The 22,102-nt window shown below is 47.9% G+C and overlaps 1 protein-coding gene across 1 annotated transcript in view; it reads left to right on the top strand.

Moving 5' to 3' along the window:
• The first annotated feature begins 4,228 nt into the window (after positions 1–4,228).
• The window catches only part of IKBKB (inhibitor of nuclear factor kappa B kinase subunit beta), a 48,852-nt gene continuing 30,978 nt past the window's right edge, over positions 4,229–22,102 (top strand). The window contains exons 1-5 of the mRNA XM_004606840.2: positions 4,229–4,343; positions 4,757–4,890; positions 17,934–18,028; positions 18,713–18,830; positions 19,716–19,785. Of these exons, the coding sequence (XP_004606897.1) occupies positions 4,786–4,890; positions 17,934–18,028; positions 18,713–18,830; positions 19,716–19,785 (388 nt within the window). The 5' untranslated portion in view covers positions 4,229–4,343; positions 4,757–4,785. The remainder of the gene's footprint in view (positions 4,344–4,756; positions 4,891–17,933; positions 18,029–18,712; positions 18,831–19,715; positions 19,786–22,102) is intronic.

The raw sequence follows: 22,102 nt of genomic DNA, 5'->3' as shown, positions 1-22,102 counted from the left end.
GAGTACTTCTGATGTACCAGGCACTGAGGATGCAGCAAGGAACAAAACCTCTGCTTCTCTGTAGCACAAACTGGGGCTCCTACTAAGCGGAGAGAAGCCCTTGCCACAGGGAACCATCCGCACCCAGCCCGAGTCTCAGCCCTGCTGCTGCCCCAGCCGAGGGACAAGGCTGCCCACCTGGGACTTATTTCTCTTTAGCTTGAATTTACTGCAATGCAAACAACCATGTGTAAAGGGAAGATAATTGGCAAAATTATCTCTTCCCCCAACCTATCATTCCTTCCAAGAGGGAACTCAAACCCTAATCCTCAGCTCTGACTTTTAACCCAGGTCAGCGGGAATGGTCTAGCCAGTTTGCTGCTGGAAAACTCCACCTGGGGTCCAGGCCTCTCTGAGAGACAGCATTTAGCAGCTCTTTCTTCACCTCTCTCTGCAATTTGTGCTGTGCCGAGGCCCCAAAAATCTGGGGTTAAGTTTATGCTCACCATCAGCCTCTGCCTGCTCACCCCCATATCTCACCAAGTTCCCTAGAAGTAAGATTGGTTTCATGTCTTGTAACTCGACTGGTTTCCTAACTTTTCTGGCAGAATATATTTTTTTTGTTGAAATAGCAAGTCCTGTCCTGCATGGTCCCCTCTTTTAAAGGTTAGAATAAAACAAAATTTCGAGCATGTCAGTTGCTACAATTGCTGAATTAGAGCTAATTCTGGGATCCACAGATCAGGAAAATCTTCGCCACGATAAAGCATCTTTTTTTTTTTCCTTCCTATTTTTTAGATTAGTTTTTCTTCCCATGACTCGGGCTGGAGCGATAGCGCAGCGGGTAGGGCATTTGCCTTGCACGCAGCCGACCCGGGTTTGATTTCTCTGCCCCTCTTGGAGAGCCCAGCAAGCTACCAAGAGTATGTGGCCCGCACGGCAGAGCCTGGCAAGCTAGCCGTGGCATATTCAATATGCCAAAAACAGTAACAACAAGTCTCACAATGGAGATGTTACTGGTGCCTGCTCAAACAAACTGATGAGAAATGGGATGACAGTGACAGTGACAGTGACCATGACTCAGTTCTCAAATAGTTCTGAAAATAATCCTTTCCTCACTCAAGTCACTGTTTGGTGAGAGCAAAGTATTCTCAGTGAATAACAGTAAGACTTAGTAAGAATACAGTCATCTTTGACTTACCTGGAGGAAAATATTGCATTTTATTTTACTGGATTTTGGTTTGGGGACCACACCTGTCAGTGCTCAGGGGCTAGTCCTGGAAGTGCTCCGGTAATCAGACCACGAGGGGCCACATCCAGGTCTCCTGCATGCAGAGTATGCCTTGAACCTGCTGAGCTCTCCTCTGGGCCCAAAATATTGTATTTTAAAATAAACAACAACTGGAAACAAGACCTCTTTATCATTCTCCATATTGCCTGCATCTACAGTAGGACAGATCAGCACTAGATTTGTGTTGCCTGGTCCTCTCGAGGTGCTTCTGATGTGTACACGGCTTGGACCCGTAGCTCAGCACAACAGCCTGCTGTGGAATTTCGTTTTTGGAGGGGTGGCCTTTGGGGCCATGCCTGGCAGTGCTCAGTGTTCTCTGCTGAAGAACCCAGCTCAGGGATTACTTCTGTGTGATGCCACAGATTGAACCAGGTTGGCAGAGTCCATGCAAACACTTACTCACTGTATTATCTCCGCAGCCCCTGGAGAACTTCTTGATTACCCTAAATAGCACTCTTAGCATCAAAGCAAGAAGAAAAATGAGTGGTTTCCTGCTGTATCTGAAAATATTTTTGTAAACAACCTGCTCACATTTTTTACAGAAGGATAGAGATCGGATATAGACAGATGACAGTTCTTATCTGGAAGGAAAACAGGGCTTACTGTGATAAATAAACTTGGGACGTGACAAAATCCAGAGCCTCCTCTCTCTGCCATCATTAAATTTTTAAAAAATTTAGTAACATGGACTTTATCAGAGATATTTATGATCAACTATAAATTAAGTTATTTTGAGCTTAGCAATGAGCTCTTAAATGAGAGTGGTGCAGACCCAGCCTTTAGGGCTAAGTGGCTTAGGGTTAATGATTTCCAGGGAATTAATGAGGAACTTTTCATGGTGCCATACAGAAAATAGGCTTTTCACAGATGTCAGTAATATGTCATAAATAAATGACTTATTTTAAAACCATTTATTAAATAATATTTAAACTATGTCAGACAGTATTTGGAGTGTTTCATAACTATTTCCTTATGCTCTTTTCTCTTTCTGCCATGAGGCTGAGCATGCAACTTAGCAATGACAGTACATAAATCAAGAGAGACTGAACAGAGTGCCCAGGGCAGCAGGCCTGGCTGGCCCATCTTTTGGGCTGACATGGTCCCTAATCCTTAACTGTGGTCACTGACAGTTGGCAAGGCAGGAGAGTCCTCTGCAGGCAGTACCCTTATTGTGACCTCATCTGTCCTCACGATAACCCCATAAGCTCTCCCAGCTTTATCTGCTCCCAGGCCCAACGAGATGAAACTTTGATTGTTTTCATGGCCACACCTAGGTGTGCTCAGGAATCACCCCTGGAGGGAGTCCGGCAAGCACAGGGGGAGTCTGGGCTTGAAGCCAGGCTGGCTGTGTGAAAGGCAAGTGCCTTACCCTTTGTACTGTCTCTAGTCCCAAAACTTTGATTTTTTTTTTTGTTGTCTATTTATTTTTAAACAAACACAAGAAACCTAACATGTAAAATCAACTTTAAGATTTGACTAGGCATTTAAAAATATTTTTAAGTCTATCATTAAATAATTTATGGGCAATAGAAAGATAGGTAGGTAGGTAGATAGGTAGATAGTAAGTAAAGTGAGTAGGGAGCTTGCCTTGCACACAGCCGAGCTGGGTTTGATCTCATATGGTCTCCCATATGGTCTCCTGTGCACTGCAAGAAATGATACCTGAGTGAAGAGCCAGAAGTAACTCTTGAACACTGCTGGGTGTAGTCTCAAAACAGAACAAAACAAAACTTTAATACAATTCAATCTAAGACACCTGCATTTTCTTTCTTTTCTTTTTTTTTTTTTTTTTTTTTTTTTGGCTTTTTGAGTCACACCCCGCGATGCACAGGGGTTACTCCTGGCCCTGAACTCAGGAATTACTCCTGGCGGTGCTTGGGTGACCATATGGGATGCTGGCAATTAGACCGGGTCAGCCACCTGCAAGGCAAATGCCCTACCCACGTGCTATGGCTCCAGCCCCAACAACCGAGTCTTACAGAGATATGAACACTTAGAGTGGGTAAGTAACTGGCCCCAGGTGCCAGGGGGTTCAACAGTGTTCCTGCATGTTCAAGCTCAGATGCTTCGGAATTCCTGAGCATGTTGTTTGTGAACCAGACATGGGCTCCTAAACCATTTGTTTGAGTCTAAATATGAGATCATCTACTTCCTAGCCTGGGAGAACTTTGGGATAAAGACTTTCCCTCCCTGTGCTTCAGATAAGTCTGTAAATGGAGATGATAATGAAAAATACAGTTTTATCCAACTGGAAGGGTTGCCTGGAGGATTGAATGAGGAAACCTAATGCAGCTGATAGCGCCAGGTAGAGAGGAAGCATTCGACAAATATGAACTGCTAACGCTCTTCCAGTTTCCTTTGTAATCCTTTCCTGTTTAAGACACCAACACACACACACACACACACACACACACACACACACACACACATCTTTTTCATCTGCAGCTGGAATGAATGTCATCAATATGAGAAACTGAGCAATAAACGATCCTTTAGGAAAAGCCAGTCGGTCATCTTCTAACCTCAGGACCCGAGCCCATACCACCTCTCCACTCAGCGGCTGAAAGAGCAGCCCGATGGACACTGGCCGCACTTGGTCTCTGCGGGGAGGGACGGACACTCTCCATGTGCTGGACGTGGGCCTGGGATGGGTCCGGGGAGGGAAGGTCACTCTCCATCCCCTGGACGTGGGCTTGGGTGAGCGCCTCGCCGGGCCCCGCTCGAGGAGAGTCTGGCCCGTTTTATGGGGCATTCCTGGCCCTTGGGCTACGGCCAAGTCACCGTTTAAAGAGAACTCGGTTTCCTGGCCGGCTTTAGAACCGTCCTTCTTTTCGTCCGCCGCGTTTGTTGACCCCGGGCCGCCCGCGCCTCCCGCAGCGCCCTCACCGCGCCCCCCGGCCCCGCGGCCCCTTTAAGGGCTGCTCACGTGCCCGTGACGTCAGCGCGGGAAGCACTGCCGGAAGCGACTTCCAGATCCAGCGGCCGCGCGCTTCCGGGTCTGCAAGCGCCCGGGAGTTGGACCCCGCCCCGGAGTGGACAGCGCCCGGGGTGGACCCCCGCCCCGCGCTGACAGGTGAGTCCGGGCGGGCTCCTGCCGGGTGCCGGAGCCTGGGCGGAGTTCGCAGGCCGGGCCGGGGTGACCCTGGGACCCCCGACCCACCCTGACCCGGCAGGGGCGACCCCGACCCATCCTGGCTGGGACCCTCGGGAACCGCGCCGGTGAGAAAGTCAGCACTGGGCAGGAGGAACAGGAATGGGCAGGAGAGGGCAGGAGTGGGCAGGATGGACAGGAGTCGACAGGAGTGGAGGGACAGGAGTGGGAGGACTCTGGGAAAAGGTGGGCAGAAGGGACAGGAGTGGGAGGAGTGGGAAAGGTGGGCAGGAGAGACAGGAGTGGGCCCGAAGAGCCCAGAAAGGAGCCCCTACCGCTGCCCCGCACGGTCAGAAGGGCAGGTGTCTTTATCTTCCGTTTTCTTCGTTTTCCAGCCAGACTTTGTGTCTCCCGCGGCCTCACCATGAGCTGGTCACCTTCCCTGCCAACTCAGACCTGTGGGAGCTGGGAGATGAAGGAGCGGCTGGGCACCGGGGGCTTTGGCAACGTCATCCGTTGGCACAATCAGGTAGGGTTGGGGGCTGCAGAACAGGGGTCCTGGACAGGTGCTCACTGAGCTGTGTTGGTGGGAGCCTAGCTTGAGTGTCAGACTATGCCACCTTTAAGTAAATACTAAAAAATAAAACTTCCTGACTCAAATATTTGTAGTTTTTGGGCCATACCTGGCAGTGCTCAAGGTTTATTTCTGGCTCTGTGCTCAGTGATCACATGTGCCAGGGTCAGTCGCATGCAAGGGAAGCCCCGTACTCCCTGTACTGCTGCTCCAGACCTTTCACCTGTACTGCTGCTTCAGACCTTTCAACTGTACTGCTGCTCCAGACCTTACCCCCTTTTTTATTTTGTTCTTCCGCCACTCCTGGTGCTTGGGTGTTCCAGATGGTGCTCGGGACACCAGGGTGTATTGTGCATTGATCCTTTGCCTTCCTGCAAAGCCTAACTCCAGCATCTCCCTGGCTTTGCTGACCCTCTCTTAAAGCATAGTTTTTTTTTTTTCTGTTTTTAACCTCCCCATTAGGACAGGGGGCTGCTAGGGCTGCTCTGAGCAGTGTTTGGAGGCCATGCAGTGCCCGGAAGCAAATTCAGGGCTTTATGTATGCGAGGCACATGTTCCAGCCCTTCATGCTGTCTCCCTGTCCTTACAGTGCTCTTTCTATGAGTTAGAGTTGTATGAGTTAGAATTTGAAGTACTATTACTGATGTCAGATTTCAGCAGTCTTTTCCTAACCTGTGTGTGTGGGGGGAGAGGGGGGTCAAGGAGATGGGGGTGGGGGAATCAGTTATGGTGTTGTGTTCTCAATTTTTTTTTTTTTTTTGCTTTTTGGGTCACACCCAGCGATGCTCAGGGGTTACTCCTGGCTTTGCACTCAGTAATTACTCCTGGCAGTGCTTGGGGGACCATATGGGATGCCGGGGATCGAACCCGGGTCGGCCGCGTGCAAGGCAAATGCCCTACCCGCTGTGCTATCGCTCCGGCCCCGTGTTCTCAATTTGAGTATTGTTTACCTTTGTCTTTAACTTGCCACTTTCATAGTAATGTACTTTGTATAGAATAAACTCCTTTAGGGGCTGGAGCGAACACAGCGGATAGGGTGCTTGCCTTGCATGCTGCCTTACTGCGTTTGATCCCTGGCATCTCATATGCGGTCCCCCCTCCCCCCACCCCCTGCCACCAACCCACCAGGAATGATCCCTGAGCTCAGAGCCAGTAGTAGGCCCTGAGTACTACCAGGTGTGTCCCAAGAGAAAAGAAAAAAAGAAAAAACCTTCAAAACAAACAAACAAAACCCCAAAATTCAAAACACCTGTTTATACAGAATTTTCTATGTATTATAATTTACACAGAGTTCTGGGGCCGGAGCAATAGTACAGCAAGTAGGGCATTTTCCTTGAATGCAGCTGACCTGGGTTTGATCCCCAGCATCCCATCAAGGTCCCTGAGCACCATCAGGAGTAATTCCTGAGTGCAGAGCCAGGAGTAACCACTGAGCATTGACAGATGTGAACCCTGTCACTGTCACTGTCATCCCGTTGCTCATCAATTTGTTCGAGCGGGCACCAGTAACGTCTCTCATTGTGAGACTTATTGTTACTGTTTTTGGCATATCCAATACGCCACAGGGAGCTTGCCAGGCTCTGCTGAGCGGGCGCAATACTCTCGGAGGCTCTCCGAGAGGGGCGGGGGAATTGTACACGGGTCAGCCTCATGAAAGGCGAACGCCTTATTGCTGTGCTATCGCTCCAACCTCTAAAGACAAAAAAAAAAATTACATAGCATATATCTTAGTGGACTGGATCGATAGCACAGTGGGTAGGGCATTTGCCTTGCACGAGGCCGACCCAGGTTTAATTCCTCTATCCTTCTCAGAGAGCCCAGAAAGCTACCAAGAGTATCCCACCCGCACGGCCGAGCTTGGCAAGCTATCCGTGGCGTATTTGATACGCCAAAAACAGTAACAACAAGTCTCATAATAGAGATGATATGCCAAAAACAGTTACAAGAAGTCTCACGATGGAGATGTTACTGGTGCCCACTCGAGCAAATCAATGAACACTGGGATAACAGTGCTACAGTGCTATATGTATTTAATCATCTATCTATGCCAACATTTGGTTATCTTATAGTAAGTATTGTATGCTGTACTAATGTAATGTATTATATTACATATTATAGAACTTGCAAAAAAGAAACATTTCAAAGGATTAAATAAATCATTTTAATGTTAAAATCCAACTTTTTAATATTTTAGGCTTGGAGAGATAGTACAGGGGCTAAAGTGCATGCCTTGCCCCCAGTGCCCTGGGATTGGTTCCTGGCACAGGATTAGTCACCCAGGCACCCCTAACGTAAGCAGAGAGCCAGGAGTAAATGCTGAGCACCACCACGTGTGGCCCCCAAAACAAAATAAATAATGAAAATATTTACCAATTATGTGTTCACAAAATTGTCGGTAATACTTCACAGCATGAAACGTTTGGATGCAAATAAAAATTAGAATCATTAAGGATAGTGAATACAAATCTGTATTCTAATAATTTTTATAATTTTGAATTATCTGGGCCAGATTAGAATTTGTAATTGATTCGTTTTTTGGGCTGCACCTGGCTTGGAGATCACTCCCCCCGTGCTGGGATTGAGTCTGGGCTGCCCACCGGTGAAACTTGTGCCCTGCCCCTCTGACAGTCATTCCCCATGATTGATTGCTTTGGATTGGCCGGGTTCTTTTGCTTTTACACTCTTTGTGTCCTTTAAGAGTTTCTCCCTCTGAAGCCTCAGTTCTTCTATGCGCCTGTTTGCTTCTCCAGATGTCTGTATTCTGATGGTCTCTGCAGGGTGCGGGGACCTTAGTGTCACGCAGAGCCAGGGCTGTGAACTGAACAGACTTGAACTGTATTTGAGCTCACTTCACCATGGGCCAGATTTAGTGACCTAGTGACGTGACCACAGCAGACATCTCCCTGCAGCTCCATGGAAACATCTGGTCCTTTCAAACAGAGTTGGTCGTTTCTAGCTCACATTGCTGCCCTGCTGTTCTCTGGGCTTACGCAGTTATTGTCGTGTGGAATTTATTTTTGGCCTTATATGTTAGGGCCTGGGATTCTGTGTGTATATGGATTGGTTTTCTAGAATCATTATTTTGAAGCCCCTTCCTCAAAAGTCTTCACTTCTTGGTATCTTTATTGTAGAAATGCCAGGAGCCAGCAGAACATGCTGTCCTGCAGGACGGCACCAGCCCCTCCCCCAATGCACTTTGGGAAAGAAATGCTTAGGTCCGCGGGGTAACAAAGAGGCCTGGAACTCTGCATGTGGGAGCTCCGGCTCCCGATCTCCGATACCTGAGTCTCTGCGCAACTCTGGGTGTGGACCAAAAATTATATATATAGCCAAAAAGCAAACTCCTCATCCTGGCATTTGAGGAGCCTCTCTGCCTGCCAGCCCCTTGTCACCCTCTCTCAGACGAGCCTCTCTCCCAGACAGCTCCATATAAATCTGTCCTTTTTCCAGGATTGGCCCTGGGCACCTACTTAAACCACAGTGGTCCTTCGTCCCAAGGAAATGAGGATTTCTTGCATCCATTGTGCTCCTTCAGTATCACCTGGCACTGGGTGGCCATCTTTCTCCCTGCCCTGCAGCCCACCAGCCCTGAGGGTGGAAGGACTTTGGGTGCCAGAGGAGGGCAGAGAACAGTTCTCCATGGGGGTTGGGGGGTGGGGGGGAGAAGGGTTTCCGCTATAGTTCTGTGTTCCTGTTCAACCATGGTTCTTTTTGTGTAACATATGTGTCAGGACCACAAGTCATCATTTACTCAATAAGTATTTTGTTTTTGTGGACAGAATGTAATTAAAATTATTTTGATTATTGATTAAGACCTTTCTGGAAAAAGAGCAAGAGTCATTAGTTGGTCATTATAAATACTAAGTCCTAACTATGCTAAATGTGACCCGTGAGAGTGTAGTGAGTCCTGGGGTGCGGGTTTAATCAGGGAAATCGCCAAGGAAATGGCGCCTGAATTACTGGGAGATGCTGGGCAGGAAAGTGGGGAGAGACTTCCAGATACATGAAGTAGCTGTTCTGAGCCCCTCAGGAAGGGTTATTTATGGCAACTAAATAGGATCGGAAGGCCAATATGATGGAGCGGGGGAGGGAGGGGCTACAGGGCCGAAGTGTGGCACACAGCCTACAGAAGACGTTTGTTTGATCTCCTGCTGATTGGAAGAAGCCCAGAAAGTGCAAAGAAACCAGTTCTGTGGAAAAATAAAACCACCTTTCACCCCCGCCCCAAACACCTTAGTAGGTAGCATTTATCAATTTCTACGGGATAACTTCTCTTCCCTATTTATTTCAAATCCACTGGGGATTCCTCAGCCAGTTCTTGCCAGTTCCTGTCTATTTAACAGCTTGCTGGACCCTGCTGCTAAGGCCCTTTCTCTAGCGGGGCCAGGTGAGGGGCTGCACCAGGCTGCTGGCCTGGAGGGAGAGACAAGTGGTCACACTTGGAGAGCTAATTTGAGGGTAAGATCGAGAGGGCTGCTAGGGGAATAGGAAGCAGAGAGCCCGAGTGAAGCGATCAGCTGTGCATGCTTGGTCCTGGGAATTCTCTGCATCATTGTGGGTTTCAGCTGTGTGCACAGAGGCTCCATGATCAGTGTCTGGGTCACGATACACCTGAGCTCAGCCCTAAAGAGCACTTGGGTTTGGGTGTTGATTATTTAACCACTCTCAGGGTTAATAGTTATGCTTAACATGACAACCATATGCCTAAAACTCCATGTACATCCTCGATTTTGTCCACAAAAGAATACTTTTACTTTATCATAAGAGAAACTGCATGAAAGGACCTAAGTGTTGGTATTCTTAGTTACATCATTGATGCCTAATTGTCAGGAATATTTTACTGAGAACTATTTTGTGCCAGCCTTGGTCTAGGTATTCTGCATGTTTTATCCTGTTCTGCAGGATAGTCCACAAAGGAAAGGAAGTACTTTTTTCCTTCATTCCATTTTAACAAATAGTTTTTGCTGTTGTTACTTTGTTTTGTCTGAGCCACACCCAGTGGTGCTCAGGACTTACTCCTGGCTGTGACTGTGTTTGGGGTAACTCTTGGTGGGTCTCAGGAGACCATTTGTGTTGCTGGAAGTCAAACCATGATACTTGACACATGTCATGTTGGAGTGCTTGTACTCGGCCACAGTCCCTCGGTTGAGGTACAGGTGCACCTACACTCAGCGGGTGCAGCGCATGCCAGAGGTGCACCTCCCAAAGTGCTTACTGTGCCACTGGAAATCGCCGTGGTGCCTAGGATTGATGGCAGCTGAGTTGCAGGTTGTGGTTGGTGCATTGAAATCCTAGGAATCCATCCCATGCCGAAAGCTTGCAAGACAAGCTCTCTCATCCGAGGTGCTCTGCTCCCAAGCCCTTTCCTCCCCTTTATAGCTGAGGGGACCGAATGCAGAGTGGTCAAGCCTTTATCCAGAGGGACAAAGCTGGTCAGTCGGAAGAGCTGGCATTCAAGCCTGTGTCTCCCCCAGCTCATGTTTTTAACTTCTCTAAGGTGAGTGTGATTAAGGACACCCCAGGACATATTCAGCTCTCCTCAGGGATCCTTGGTCCACCACAGACTCCTTCATTTGGAAGCACCGAGGGGAAAAAACTCACTTAAAGGACAAAACACTTAACTTGGTTTAATTCATGTTAAACACAGGACTCCAAAATGACTGCTTGGAGTTTGTAAGGACAGTAAGAAATTACCTCGTCCCTCTGTGTCTTTGCTTGTTTTGCCCAGTGAGGCCTTGCAGGGTTTGCTCCAGCCACAGGTCAGCACCAGCTGTCAGTATAGTCTAGTCAGGATAGACTTGGGGAGACCTTGATTCAGTGCTGCTGAGTGAGGGAAGATCTCAAGTGACTTCAGGCTGCGCCATTTTAGGAGGAAGGACCCAAAGCAGTCACACAAACCTGGCTCAGGTCCTGCCTGATACTTGCTAGCTTTGTGGCTCTAGGCCATCACTTCCCGTTTGGCTCTGAGCTATTCGACTCTCAGCTCTCAGCATGTTTGGGCAGGACATGCAGCAGCTTTCTAGAAGGATCTGGAGTCATTCCAGGGTACTTCCCAAATATCATGTTCTCTGTGAACTTTGATGTAAAAGAGGCTCTGAAGGCCCGTCTTGGTTCCGAAGCTGTCCTGTGAGAATGGGGTGAGGTTATAAATGTGCTAGCTTTGTAAAGATGTGAAGGTTAGGTGTTACTGATGATCCTTTCTGTAAAGCCCTGCTAACTTTTGTTTACCCCCTTCATGGACAAGACTAAACATTCTTCAGCTTCTGAAGACATTATTCACTAAGAATGTGGAGACCACTGGGCTAAGTGCTCTGAGGGAATACAGAAAGTAAAAAGGTGAATCTTTCCTTAATGGAAATAGAATAATCGGTAATGTATTAAATCTGTCATCAAGCATCAAGTTATGTGGGAATAATAACACACTCATAGAATGAGCTCTCTCATAGAAAGAAACACAGTCTAGGGCCAGATGGCCAAAGACAACAGAATCTGAGAAACGGTCTACAGAGCTGAGCTTGACCATGACGTGGGGTGCAGTGGGGGTCCAGAAGTGGGTGAGCTGAGGGGGGACACCCTGGTGGAGGGTGCGGGGTTGGAATACTATGTATGAAACTCTGTCACTGAAATCACAGTACCTAGCCCCCCCCCAAAAAAAAATAAACCTTAAAAGTAATCTAACTGATCAAACGGTTTTACTTAATTATTTTTCTGTTAAGTGCCATGATTTGCAGTGCCCTTACTGGTAGGGTTTTTTTTTTTTTAACTTTTTATTAAACACCATGTGGAAAGTTACAAAGTTCTCAGGTTTATGTCTCAGTTATACAATATTCAAACACCCATCCCTTCACCAGTGCCCAATAGTCCACCACCAAAAACCCCAGTATACCCCTCGCCCCCACCCCCTACCCCCTACTGTATAACTAATGAATTTCACTTCATTTGCTCTTTACCTTGATTACATTCCATATTTCAACACAAAACTCATTATAGTTGTTGGAGTTTCCACCCAAGAGAGACAGACCTACTACCAAGGAAGCATTTGATAATTAGTTTTCCATTGCTGGGAATGAAGAGATATGGAGCCCCACTGCTACAAGTACATAACTATTCTTCTTCTTTTTTTTTTTCCTTTTCCCTTTTTTTTTTTTCACTCTCATCCCCCATCCCGCGCCTTATATGGTGTACGCCACGCCGCAATGGCCGGCGTGGGGCTTTTGCTTAGATCACAGTCCAGAGAGGTGGCTGCTACATTAATGACCTTCAATATTTCAACAAAAACTTACTGTTATTATTTGGAGTTCCCCCCCCAAGTCAGACCTGTTCAAAAGGATCCGTTCACTTAGCTGACAATTATAGATGTTAAGTCGCGCAGACGCTGCTGCATCTGCACGGTTTTGGATTTCTGTATAAAGTCCAGGGAAAAGTCTACCAGAAATTGCATATCCCAGTTTGCAGTCCCAGTGCATTGTTATTAGAAGCTGCGCTGGATGCCCAAAAGAGTTAGGTCTCTGGAATCAAAGTCTTTAGGCGCAGAGGGTCCGTTTCCCTTTCAGCAGCTCCAAATTTATCTGGGCCGAGGGCGTGCCGGTTACACCCCCTTCCCATGAGTCCCTGGGAGCCCCAAGTGTAGAAATCGAATACCTCTGGGTTAGGATTCTCAAAGATGGCGCCTGCCATGCGGTTGCTGCCTCTGCTGTTTTGCCGCCGCCGCCATTTTCCGTGCAGGAAGACAGGGTGGGAAGGAAAAAATTCCACCCCCGGGCAGCACAAGGCTGAAGCCTAGTTTGCAGTCCCAGTGCATTGTTATTAGAAGCTGCGCTGGATGCCCGAAAGTGTTAGGTCTCTGGAATCAAAGTCTTTAGGCGCAGAGGGTCCGTTTCCCTCTCAGCAACTCTGAATTTATCTGGGCTGGTAGGGTTTTATGGGTACAGTATTCCAGCATCACCCCCTCCTCACCAGGTCCGTGTCTCTTCTCTCCTTCCCCCTCCCTCCCACCTTTCTCCAGCGCTGTTCTGTAGAGTAGTTCTCAGGTTCCTTTGCCTTTGGGCATTTTTTTCCTTACTGTGTTTCTCCATCGCTCATCTGAGAGAGATCATTCAGCTGTGCCTCTCCTTGGGCACTTCACTGGGCATGATACCATCCTTCCATATAGCAGCAGACTGCATGATTTGGCTTAAAGCCGAGAAGTGTCCATTGAAACCCAAAGTGTCCCAGAGGAGCCATAGTTTCTTTGTCCAGTCATGTGTTCTTGGGCACAGACTCTGGCTGCTGTGACTGGGGCTGCAGTGGACTGGGGGCGCCAGTGTTTTTCTGAAGACAGTTTTTGGGCTCTTGGGATAGATACCAAGAAGATGCATTGCTGGGTCACATGGATGCTCAATTATTAGTTTTCTGAGAAGTGTCTATATTGGTTCCAAAGGGATTGAGCCAATTGGCATTCCCCCCAGAGTGGATGAGGCTTCCTTTTCCCCATAATCCCTCCACGTTTTGTTCCTTCTGATGTGTGCTAGTCTCACTGGAGCGAGGTTCTATCTCATTGTTTTCATTTGCAGTTCCCTGATGATAAGTGATAGAGCATTTTTTCATACGTATTGGTTGTCTGTATGTCATTTGTTGTTTGATTTTGGGCCACCTCTATTGGCATGCAGATCTTACACCTAGCTCTGTGCCCAGCCAGGGTGGGTTCGGGGGACCGTTTGTGGTGCTGGGGATCAAACCTGGGCCTGCCACATGCAAGGCAAGTGCCTTGCTTGCTGTTCTATTGCTTTGGTCCCATCTGTATGTCTTTTTCGTGTTTTCATTATTATTTCTTAAAAACAATATGGGTTCTGTTTATCAAGGCTGTATTATTTGGTTAAGCTGTGCTGGGAGCTTGTTCATTTCCTTTGGCTACTCGGAGGAGAGGGAGGTCTTTTGGAGAATATAAAACCTGAGCAAGATCTTGAAAGAAGGTAGGTAATAGTGTAACAGAAGAGAAGGCAATTCGGATAGACAGCATGTCCTGGTGGAGCAAAGACAGGAAAGGCACCAAGGTAGCAGGTGCTTAGGCAAACGGATAGCCTGATGGGCAGAACTACTTGCCTTTTGGAATGAGGACCCTGACACTTACGTGAAGGTCAGTGTCAGACACAAGGTAATGGTGAGGAAGTGCATCCAGACCAGCTTTGCCTCTGAGTTCCTCTGTTGCACCAAAGGGCCAGGGTTCGAGTGAAAGCTCTCGGCAAAGCTGTGGAATCAAGTGAAGTTACAGTCAGACCTGGATCTGGACTTGGATGGCAGAGTCGTGTCCATGACACCTCTCCGGCCCCAACCTGGACCTATGCTCTGAAACTTCCATCATGAGGGTTAAGGTGTAGGTGATTTCTGCATTACGCTGGCTCGTGTCCTGGTGACATGAGACTGTGTGTGAGTCTGAGCAAGGGCGAGAGTGTGCCTCTGGCCTCCTGGGAGATCCTCCTGGGCATTTAAAGAAGAGTGACTTGGGGTTACCTTCTAGTCAGTTCCTTTGTGCTTTTGTGCCTTTTGGTACTTTTCAGTGGTCAGGAGAGGATGCAGTGTTTCCCAAGTCTGTCCGTTCTTCCTTCCCCCTTTCTTTCTTTCTTTCTTTCTTTCTTTCTTTCTTTCTTTCTTTCTTTCTTTCTTTCTTTCTTTCTTTCTTTCTTTCTTTCTTTCTTTCTTTCTTTCTTTCTTTCTTTTCTTTCTTTTCTTTCTTTCCTTTCTTTCTTTCTTTCTTTCTTTCTTTTTCTTCCTTTCTTTTCTTCCTTTCTTCTTCCTTCTCTTTCTTTCTTTCTTTCTTTCTTTCTTTCTTTCTTTCTTTCTTTCTTTCTTTCTTTCTTTCTTTCTTTCTTTTCTTCCTTTCTTTTCTTCCTTTCCTCTTCCTTCCCTTTCTTTCTTTCTTTCTTTCTTTCTTTCTTTCTTTCTTTCTTTCTTTCTTTCTTTCTTTCTTTCTTTCTTTTCTTCCTTTCTTTTCTTCCTTTCCTCTTCCTTCCCTTTCTTTCTTTCTTTCTTTCTTTCTTTCTTTCTTTCTTTCTTTCTTTCTTTCTTTCTTTCTTTCTTTCTTTCTTTCTTTTCTTCCTTTCCTCTTCCTTCCCTTTCTTTCTTTCTTTCTTTCTTTCTTTCTTTCTTTCTTTCTTTCTTTCTTTCTTTCTTTCTTCCCTTTTTTTTTCGGGGGGGGCAGTTTGTGGACAACACCTGGTAATACTCAGGGTTACTCCTGGCTCTACACTTAGCAATGACTTCTGGTGGTGCTCAGTCGACCCTGTGGTATGCCAGGAGTTGAATTTGGACTGGCAGCATACAAGGCAAGCACCGTATCTATTGCACAATCCTTCCACTGTCCCCCACCCCATTTCTATACTTCATAAAACCCTGACACTTAGGCACTAGTTTTGTGTTTGCTCATATAAAAGAGAGATTCTGAGGGCCTTCATTATCAGTTACATTCAACATAGGCAGTACTGTTGGCCTTTTCCTCCACTTTCTCAAAATACAAACAGTTCAAAAGTTTGTCCCATAGACAGAGTTCACTTACTGAACTTGCTAGTTCAGATCCCATAGAACTGAGTCGAGACTCTAGAGGTTCCAGGTCAAGTAAAGAAAATCAGCATTGCTGTGTGAGTTTTACTGCTGGGAGGAGCAGAGTTCCCAGAATTTCAAAACCACTATCACCGTTTTTTCTGTGCTTCATGACTCAGTTTTGCTTTCTAGAGTTGCTGTGTTTTTAAGCAACATAAAGTTGTACTGATTGAGTTTCTGTTTCAAATGAAACATTACTCACAGGAAAACTGGAATGTTTTAGACCTAGAGGGTCACCATGTGAGCAGAGTTTATTGACGTGTGCAGCTGTGTGGGGCCATCTGAGGTACTGAGAATTGGGGTTTATTTTGCAGCCTAGCACTAAGCTAGATTAGCCACACATAGGACATTTGGATTTCCTTGCCAGTTTTTCTTGGATTTGTTCAGTGTTTATATTGCTAAGTTCTCCCCCATTTGGGTCCAAGTTTGTAGAGTAAAGGACAATGTCAAATCTCAGTCTCTAGTATCAAAACCATTCCCAGATTCTGGGTTGTCCAGGTGATAGCGGTGTCTTGCAGTCAATGTTTATGTTGAACAAATGACTACAGTTATCCACAGTTACCCAGTATCTAGACAGATTAGCTAAAATATTTTTAAGTCACTTAATAAGTCTTCCTTTTGGGTTTAATTTATCTGTTATTTTTATATTTTTATAAAAATATTGATTTTTTAAATATATTTTATTTTTTATGAAAGAAATACAATTGTCATAAGTAGAAGAATGGCCCTTCCCAGAGGCATCTGAATCCATATCCTGGCAGCCTGTACATATGCTAGGTCATGTGACAGAGGCCTCTGAGCATTGCTGGTGTGACCCTTCCCCCCAAAAAATTCATGTTCTTGGGGAACTGGAGGATGCTTCAGTGACAAAGCATCTGTTAGTGTGTTATTGATATCTTAATATGTTAATAATATTGTGAATCAGTATCAGAATTATTCCTGGATTCTCAAAGAAGTTAAGGGTGCAGATCAGCTTCCCTTATCGGGCAGATCATCCTATGATCTGGGTGGGCCCAGTGTAATGATCAGAAGAGGAGAGGGGAGTCCGTAAGCACATGATGCCATGTGAAAAACTCAGTGTGTCCCTGTAGCATGACCGCTGGAGGGATGAAGGAAGAGGAAGAAGTCACAAGCCCGGGCGCGCAGGCCCCCCTGGAGATGGGAGGGCAGGGAGCCATCACCCTGGAGCTTCGGGTCGGAGCGCCCTCCTGCCCACATCTTCACAGTAGCCCAGTGAGACTCGGGCCAGACTCTTAGCTCCAGAGTGATAGGGAAGTAAACTAGGGTTCTTTGGGGCTGGTAGGGTGCTCGCCCTGCACGCTGCACACTCCAGGTTCTATCCCTGGTGCCCTCTAAGGCCCCTAAGCCTATCAGAGTGATCCCTGAACACAAAGCCAAGAGTGAGCCCAAGCACTGCTGCGTGTACCCCCCAAAACAAAACAAATTTGTTTCTAGCCATTAAGTATCTATAATTTGTTGTAGATACACTTCTAAATTAAAAGCAATACCAATTTTTAAGATCTTTAATTGCTCAGTTGTTCTGAGGTAGCAGATCCTGAGTGTGCTGCAGCTCACACACGCCTGCCACAGTGCTCTGAGCTCACACTGGCGCTCGGCTCCCAGGCACAGCTCAAGCAGACAGTGCTCCTGCGGCTGGCGCAGGGGGTTCTTTCCACATGGACCCCTTGGTGGGGCAAGCATGTTGCTCCCGTTCTCTAGGTTGGGGAGCTAATTATGACCGAGTTGGAATTGGAACCAAACTGGCTCCCATTGACTGCCCTTGGCCAACTGCCTTCTGGAGAGACACAGCTTCACCTCGGGAGTGACCCAGGAAACTGTTCTGGCATCGCCTGCCAGGCCAGAGCGTGTGGCTGTGCTGTCTGTAGGCCCAAAGGGTTCTGCAGCAGCATCACGCAGCTTAGCCAGTGGGGTCGGGGAAACTAGGGCTTTCCAGGCAGGGGTGGTCAGTGGAGGCTTTGTGGGGAAGGGAGGAAGGGACTGAGTGTGGCCTTGCAGTGACCCCTGGGGAGGGGGGTGAAAAGAGGAAGGAAAAGGTGGGAAGGACCAGCAGACCCTGATGGCGACCTGGGACTCTCAGGAGCACAGGTGTCAGCAGGCCTTGCTCCAGAGGTCCCAGACTTTACTTGACTTCACTCCTTTTTCAGAGAGAAGCTCATTTAGAACCCCCCAGAAAGTACCCCCTTCCACCAGGCCATGGACTCCATCTTTGCAGTGCTCCCCTGGAGTGTAGCCCCCTGGGCTTCAGGGCCAAGTCTCTGGCGCATGTTTTGGTTGATGCTCGGCTCTCTGACCGCCTGAGCCTCCCCTGTAGGAGACAGGGGAGCAGCATCCCCCGGAGTGTAGCCCCCGGTGTGCATTTTGGTTGGCACTCGGCTTTCTGACTGCCTGAGCCCCCCCTGCAGGAGACGGGGGAGCAGCTCGCCATCAAGCAGTGCCGGCAGGAGCTGAGTCCCCGGAACCGCGAGCGCTGGTGTCTGGAGATCCAGATCATGCGAAGGTGAGACCCGGGTGAGAGACACGCGGGTGCTGGGAGTGGGATCAGGAGCTACGGTCGCCTCTGCTGTGGCTCAGAGAACCCTCCTCTCCGCTGCCCCAAATCAACCAGAATAGGGCATCGGCTCGGCTCTGGGCCTGGGGAGGACAGTTGCTTCGCTTGGTCTGTTATGCTAGGAAATATAAAACATAAACTTTCCTTTATCAGCAAACATTTCTTTGTTTCCTGTATTTTCTTTTTCTAAGGTATGGGTCCCCACGGTGGTAAGTTTGTTGCTCACGCATGTCCCTCCAGAGCAGAGATGGCAGTGGCCGCAAGTGCTGTTCTCTATGCAGTTGCCAGTTGCCATGAAGTCCACTGGCAACTTGACTGGCTAGTAGCCAGGAGACCAGAGCCTCCTCAGGAGGGAGGCAGCACTGGCTGCACCAGCACACCCTGCTGGCGATGAGTGTGGCCGCCCTGCCTCCTCCAAAGTGTCCCCAGGGCTTGATCCGGGGCCCTCCAAAGCAGACTGCTGCTTGGGACCCCTCCAAGTCCCGGGAGGGACAGTGGGAGGTAGAATTGTGCATGTCTGCTACCTGGGCTGCCTTCCTGCTTGTTCTCCTGGGCTCTTGGGCTCGGGCACTCTGAGAGGAAGTGGACCCAGCCAGGGGTGGGGTTCAGTCCCTCACTGCTTCTCCCTTCCAGGCTCAACCACCCCAATGTGGTGGCTGCCCGGGATGTCCCCGAGGGGATGCAGAGTCTGGCCCCCAATGACCTGCCCCTGCTGGCCATGGAGTACTGCCAAGGAGGAGATCTCCGGAAGGTGAGGAGCCCAGGAGCGGGTGGCCGAGAACTGACATGCTGAATCCCAAGCTCTGGCGAGAAAGCCAGGGTGGGACACGCAATCTGTGTGCAGGGCAGTGTCCAGATGACAGGGAAAGCCCCTGAAGATTTTACGGACAGGGAAGGCCGGGTGAGCTTGGAACATCCTTTTCCCCTGACCACCTGGCGCTTCTCTCCGGCCGTGTCTGGCCGTGATGCCGTGAGGGGGCATTTTCTCTCACTCATGGCAGCTCAGCACACAGGCTCACCATGGAGCGCTCCAGAGACACCCGCTCTGTGTCTTGGCCTCAGGAAACAGGTTCTAGGACAATAAACATAAGCCTCAGATCACAGCTTTCCTGGTTTTAATTTTCTTTAGTCTCTGTTTACAAAGTATTGTGGTTGGGTTTCAGACATACAGCCTTCAATAGCAGCCCCTTCATCAGTAATGAGTGTTTCTCTGTTGTTTTCATTTGAGGCCAAGTTCTTGTCCAGTATCAAGCTCCTTGATGTGTTGAGAGGCCCAGGAGGGAGGGCTGAGTACGAGGTGGGCCTCAGGTCCACATGGCTTCCTGTTCCAGCCTTGCCCTTGAGTGACCTTGGGAGCACAGATGGGCCAGTCCTCCTGGTCTCTCATCCCCACTCAGCTTCCTCCCCTCGGCAGTGGATGCTCCCCAACCTTCCTGCTGTCCCATCACTGCTGGGCCCCTATCCCCACCCACGCCCCCCTGGGCTCTGTGGTTGCCCTTTCTTGGAACAGGGGCTGTAGGTGAGACTGGCCTGGTCCCCGAGGCTGATTGTGCCTGACAAGATGCCCAGGCTCCTGGCATGGCAGTCAGACGCAGGGACAGCATGGGGCCAGTACCGTCTCTTCTCTCCCTGACAGTACCTGAACCAGTTTGAGAACTGCTGTGGCCTCCGGGAAGGCGCCATCCTCACCCTGCTGAGCGACATCGGTGAGTCCCAGCCCTGCTGAGCATGGAGGAAGGACAGGCTGGACTCGGGGCCGGGCCCCCAGGTAGCAGGCAGGCACTGGCCCCACTCCGAGGGAGAGGTTGCCACTCCTTGTTTCCCTGGCTGGCTGCTGATGGACTCGATCCATCTGAATGCATGTCATTGCTTGGTAATGGGTGTTTTCCACTTCCACACGGCCAGCTCTTAGCCGGCCACAGGCCTCAGAAATCCTGGTCTAGCCCTGAGTGGCTGCTGGGGTCCTCAGCAGAGGGTACCAGGTTGGCTTCCGGGGAACAATCTGCCAGGCCCTGGCACCAGCAGGAGCCACCCAGGTCAGCACGTGGTGACACCTAGGGACACAGACTTCACAAGTCCTGCTTCCCTGGATACCAGCCCTTCCTCCTGGTCTCCCCATTCCTTCAACCATTCCCCCTTCCTCCAAATATACAAAGTTATTGCTACAAGTTGATATTTGAGATATAAACTTAAAAACATTTTTTTTTTAAAAATTGGTGTTTGGGGATCATACTCAGCGATGCTCTGGTTACTCCTGGCTCTCCACTCAGGAGTTTCTCCTGGCGGTGCCTGGGGGGACATATGGGGGACATATGGAGATGAAACCCGGTGGCCCTGTCAAGGCCAGAACCAACCTGCTGTGTCAGATGTTTCGATCTCCGGGCCAAGATCTAAGCTGTAGAGTTACCCACAGTTCATCTCTGTGTTTGCCCCAGATTTAGGAATTTAGGAATTTTCTTCTCTCTCCCACTTCATTAGCTTATTTCTCACATCTTAACCTTTAATTTAAAATTTTTAATTTTTAAATTTTCGTCTTTGTTTGGGGGCCACCCTGGCTGTGCTCAGGATATTCTCCTGGCTCTGCACCCCAGGGTTACTCCTGACTGGGTTGGGAGACTATATGCAATGCCAGAGCTCAAACCCACATTAACTGCATGCCACGCAAGCACCCTGCTATTTCTGCTATCTACTTTCTCTGGGGCACCACATCTTGACTTTATAATTTGCTGTATCATGTATTGTAGCCTTATAATAAAGTAAGCTAGAGCAATGTGTGTATATATTTATTATATATAATGTATTATATATTATATATGATATATGTATTATATATGATGTATGTATGTACATTATATAGTGCTACATAATATATCACATATTATATTCTTACAATAAAGTAAAATAGAGAAATGAAACTGTTGGGTGTTTCCAGGAAGCATTCAGCACAAACTTTTCCCAGTGATATGTTGGTCTCTTGGCTTCTCTGGAAGACCTCTCTCTTCCTGCTCTGCAATGCTCATGTCCACCTGTCAGCCGCCTGCAAGTGTATTCTTAGTATTCTCAGTCTGGCTTGATGAATTTATGTTTCTGGTAACACATACAGGATTTATTTTATTTTATTGGTTTTGGGGCACACCCAGCAGTATTCAGCAGTGTTCAGGGCTCACCCCGGCTCTGCACTCAGCAATCACTCCTGGTGCGCCTATGGAATGCTGGGAGCAAACCTGGGTGCACTGAATGCAGTGCAAGCACTCTGCCTGCTGTACTGTTGCTCTGGTACCAGACAGATTTATTTTAAAATCTCTCTCAACATTATTACATTTTTGCCTTTATCGTTGTTAGTAAAGAACAAGCTGTATAATTAATTTAGCATTACACATCATTGACAACCCTCTGAATCAGAGCATATAATCCTAAGTAGTTCAGAAATAGTTGCCTATTGTAGTAAGGATTTACAGGAATTTGTTTAACCATTTTCTGCTTGACAACTTTCAGATGGGTGCCAATTATTTTAATCCAAGTTATACAACAACGTTCTTATTTATATTTTATGTTTTTTTTTAAATTTTATTGATTCACCTTGAAATATAGTTACAAGTTTTTATGTCTGAGTTACAACCACACAATGATCAAACACCCATCCCTCCACCAGTGCACAGTCCCCACCACTAACATCCCCGGTATACTCCCACCTTTCCCCCCAACCACTGCCCCCATGGCAGAAAATATTCCCCTTACTCTCTCTCTACTTTTGGGCATTATGATTTGCAATGCAGATACTGAGAGGTTATCATGTTTGGTCCTTTATCCACTTTCAGCACACATCTGCCATCCCGACGGATTCCTCCAACCATCATTTTCTTAGTGATTCCTTCTCTATTCCAGCTGTCCTCTCCCTGTCTGCTCATGAGGCAGGCTTCCAACTATGGAACAATCTTCCTGACCCTTCTATCTACTGTCCTTGGTTGTCGGTCTCTTGTTATGTTATTTTATACTCCACAAATGACTAAATCCCTTTTTTCC

The sequence above is a fragment of the Sorex araneus genome, chromosome 1 (assembly GCF_027595985.1).
Source record: "Sorex araneus isolate mSorAra2 chromosome 1, mSorAra2.pri, whole genome shotgun sequence".
Lineage (NCBI taxonomy): Eukaryota > Metazoa > Chordata > Mammalia > Eulipotyphla > Soricidae > Sorex > Sorex araneus.
Note: the sequence above shows the minus strand (reverse complement) of the source record. Positions and strands in the feature narration are given on the sequence as shown.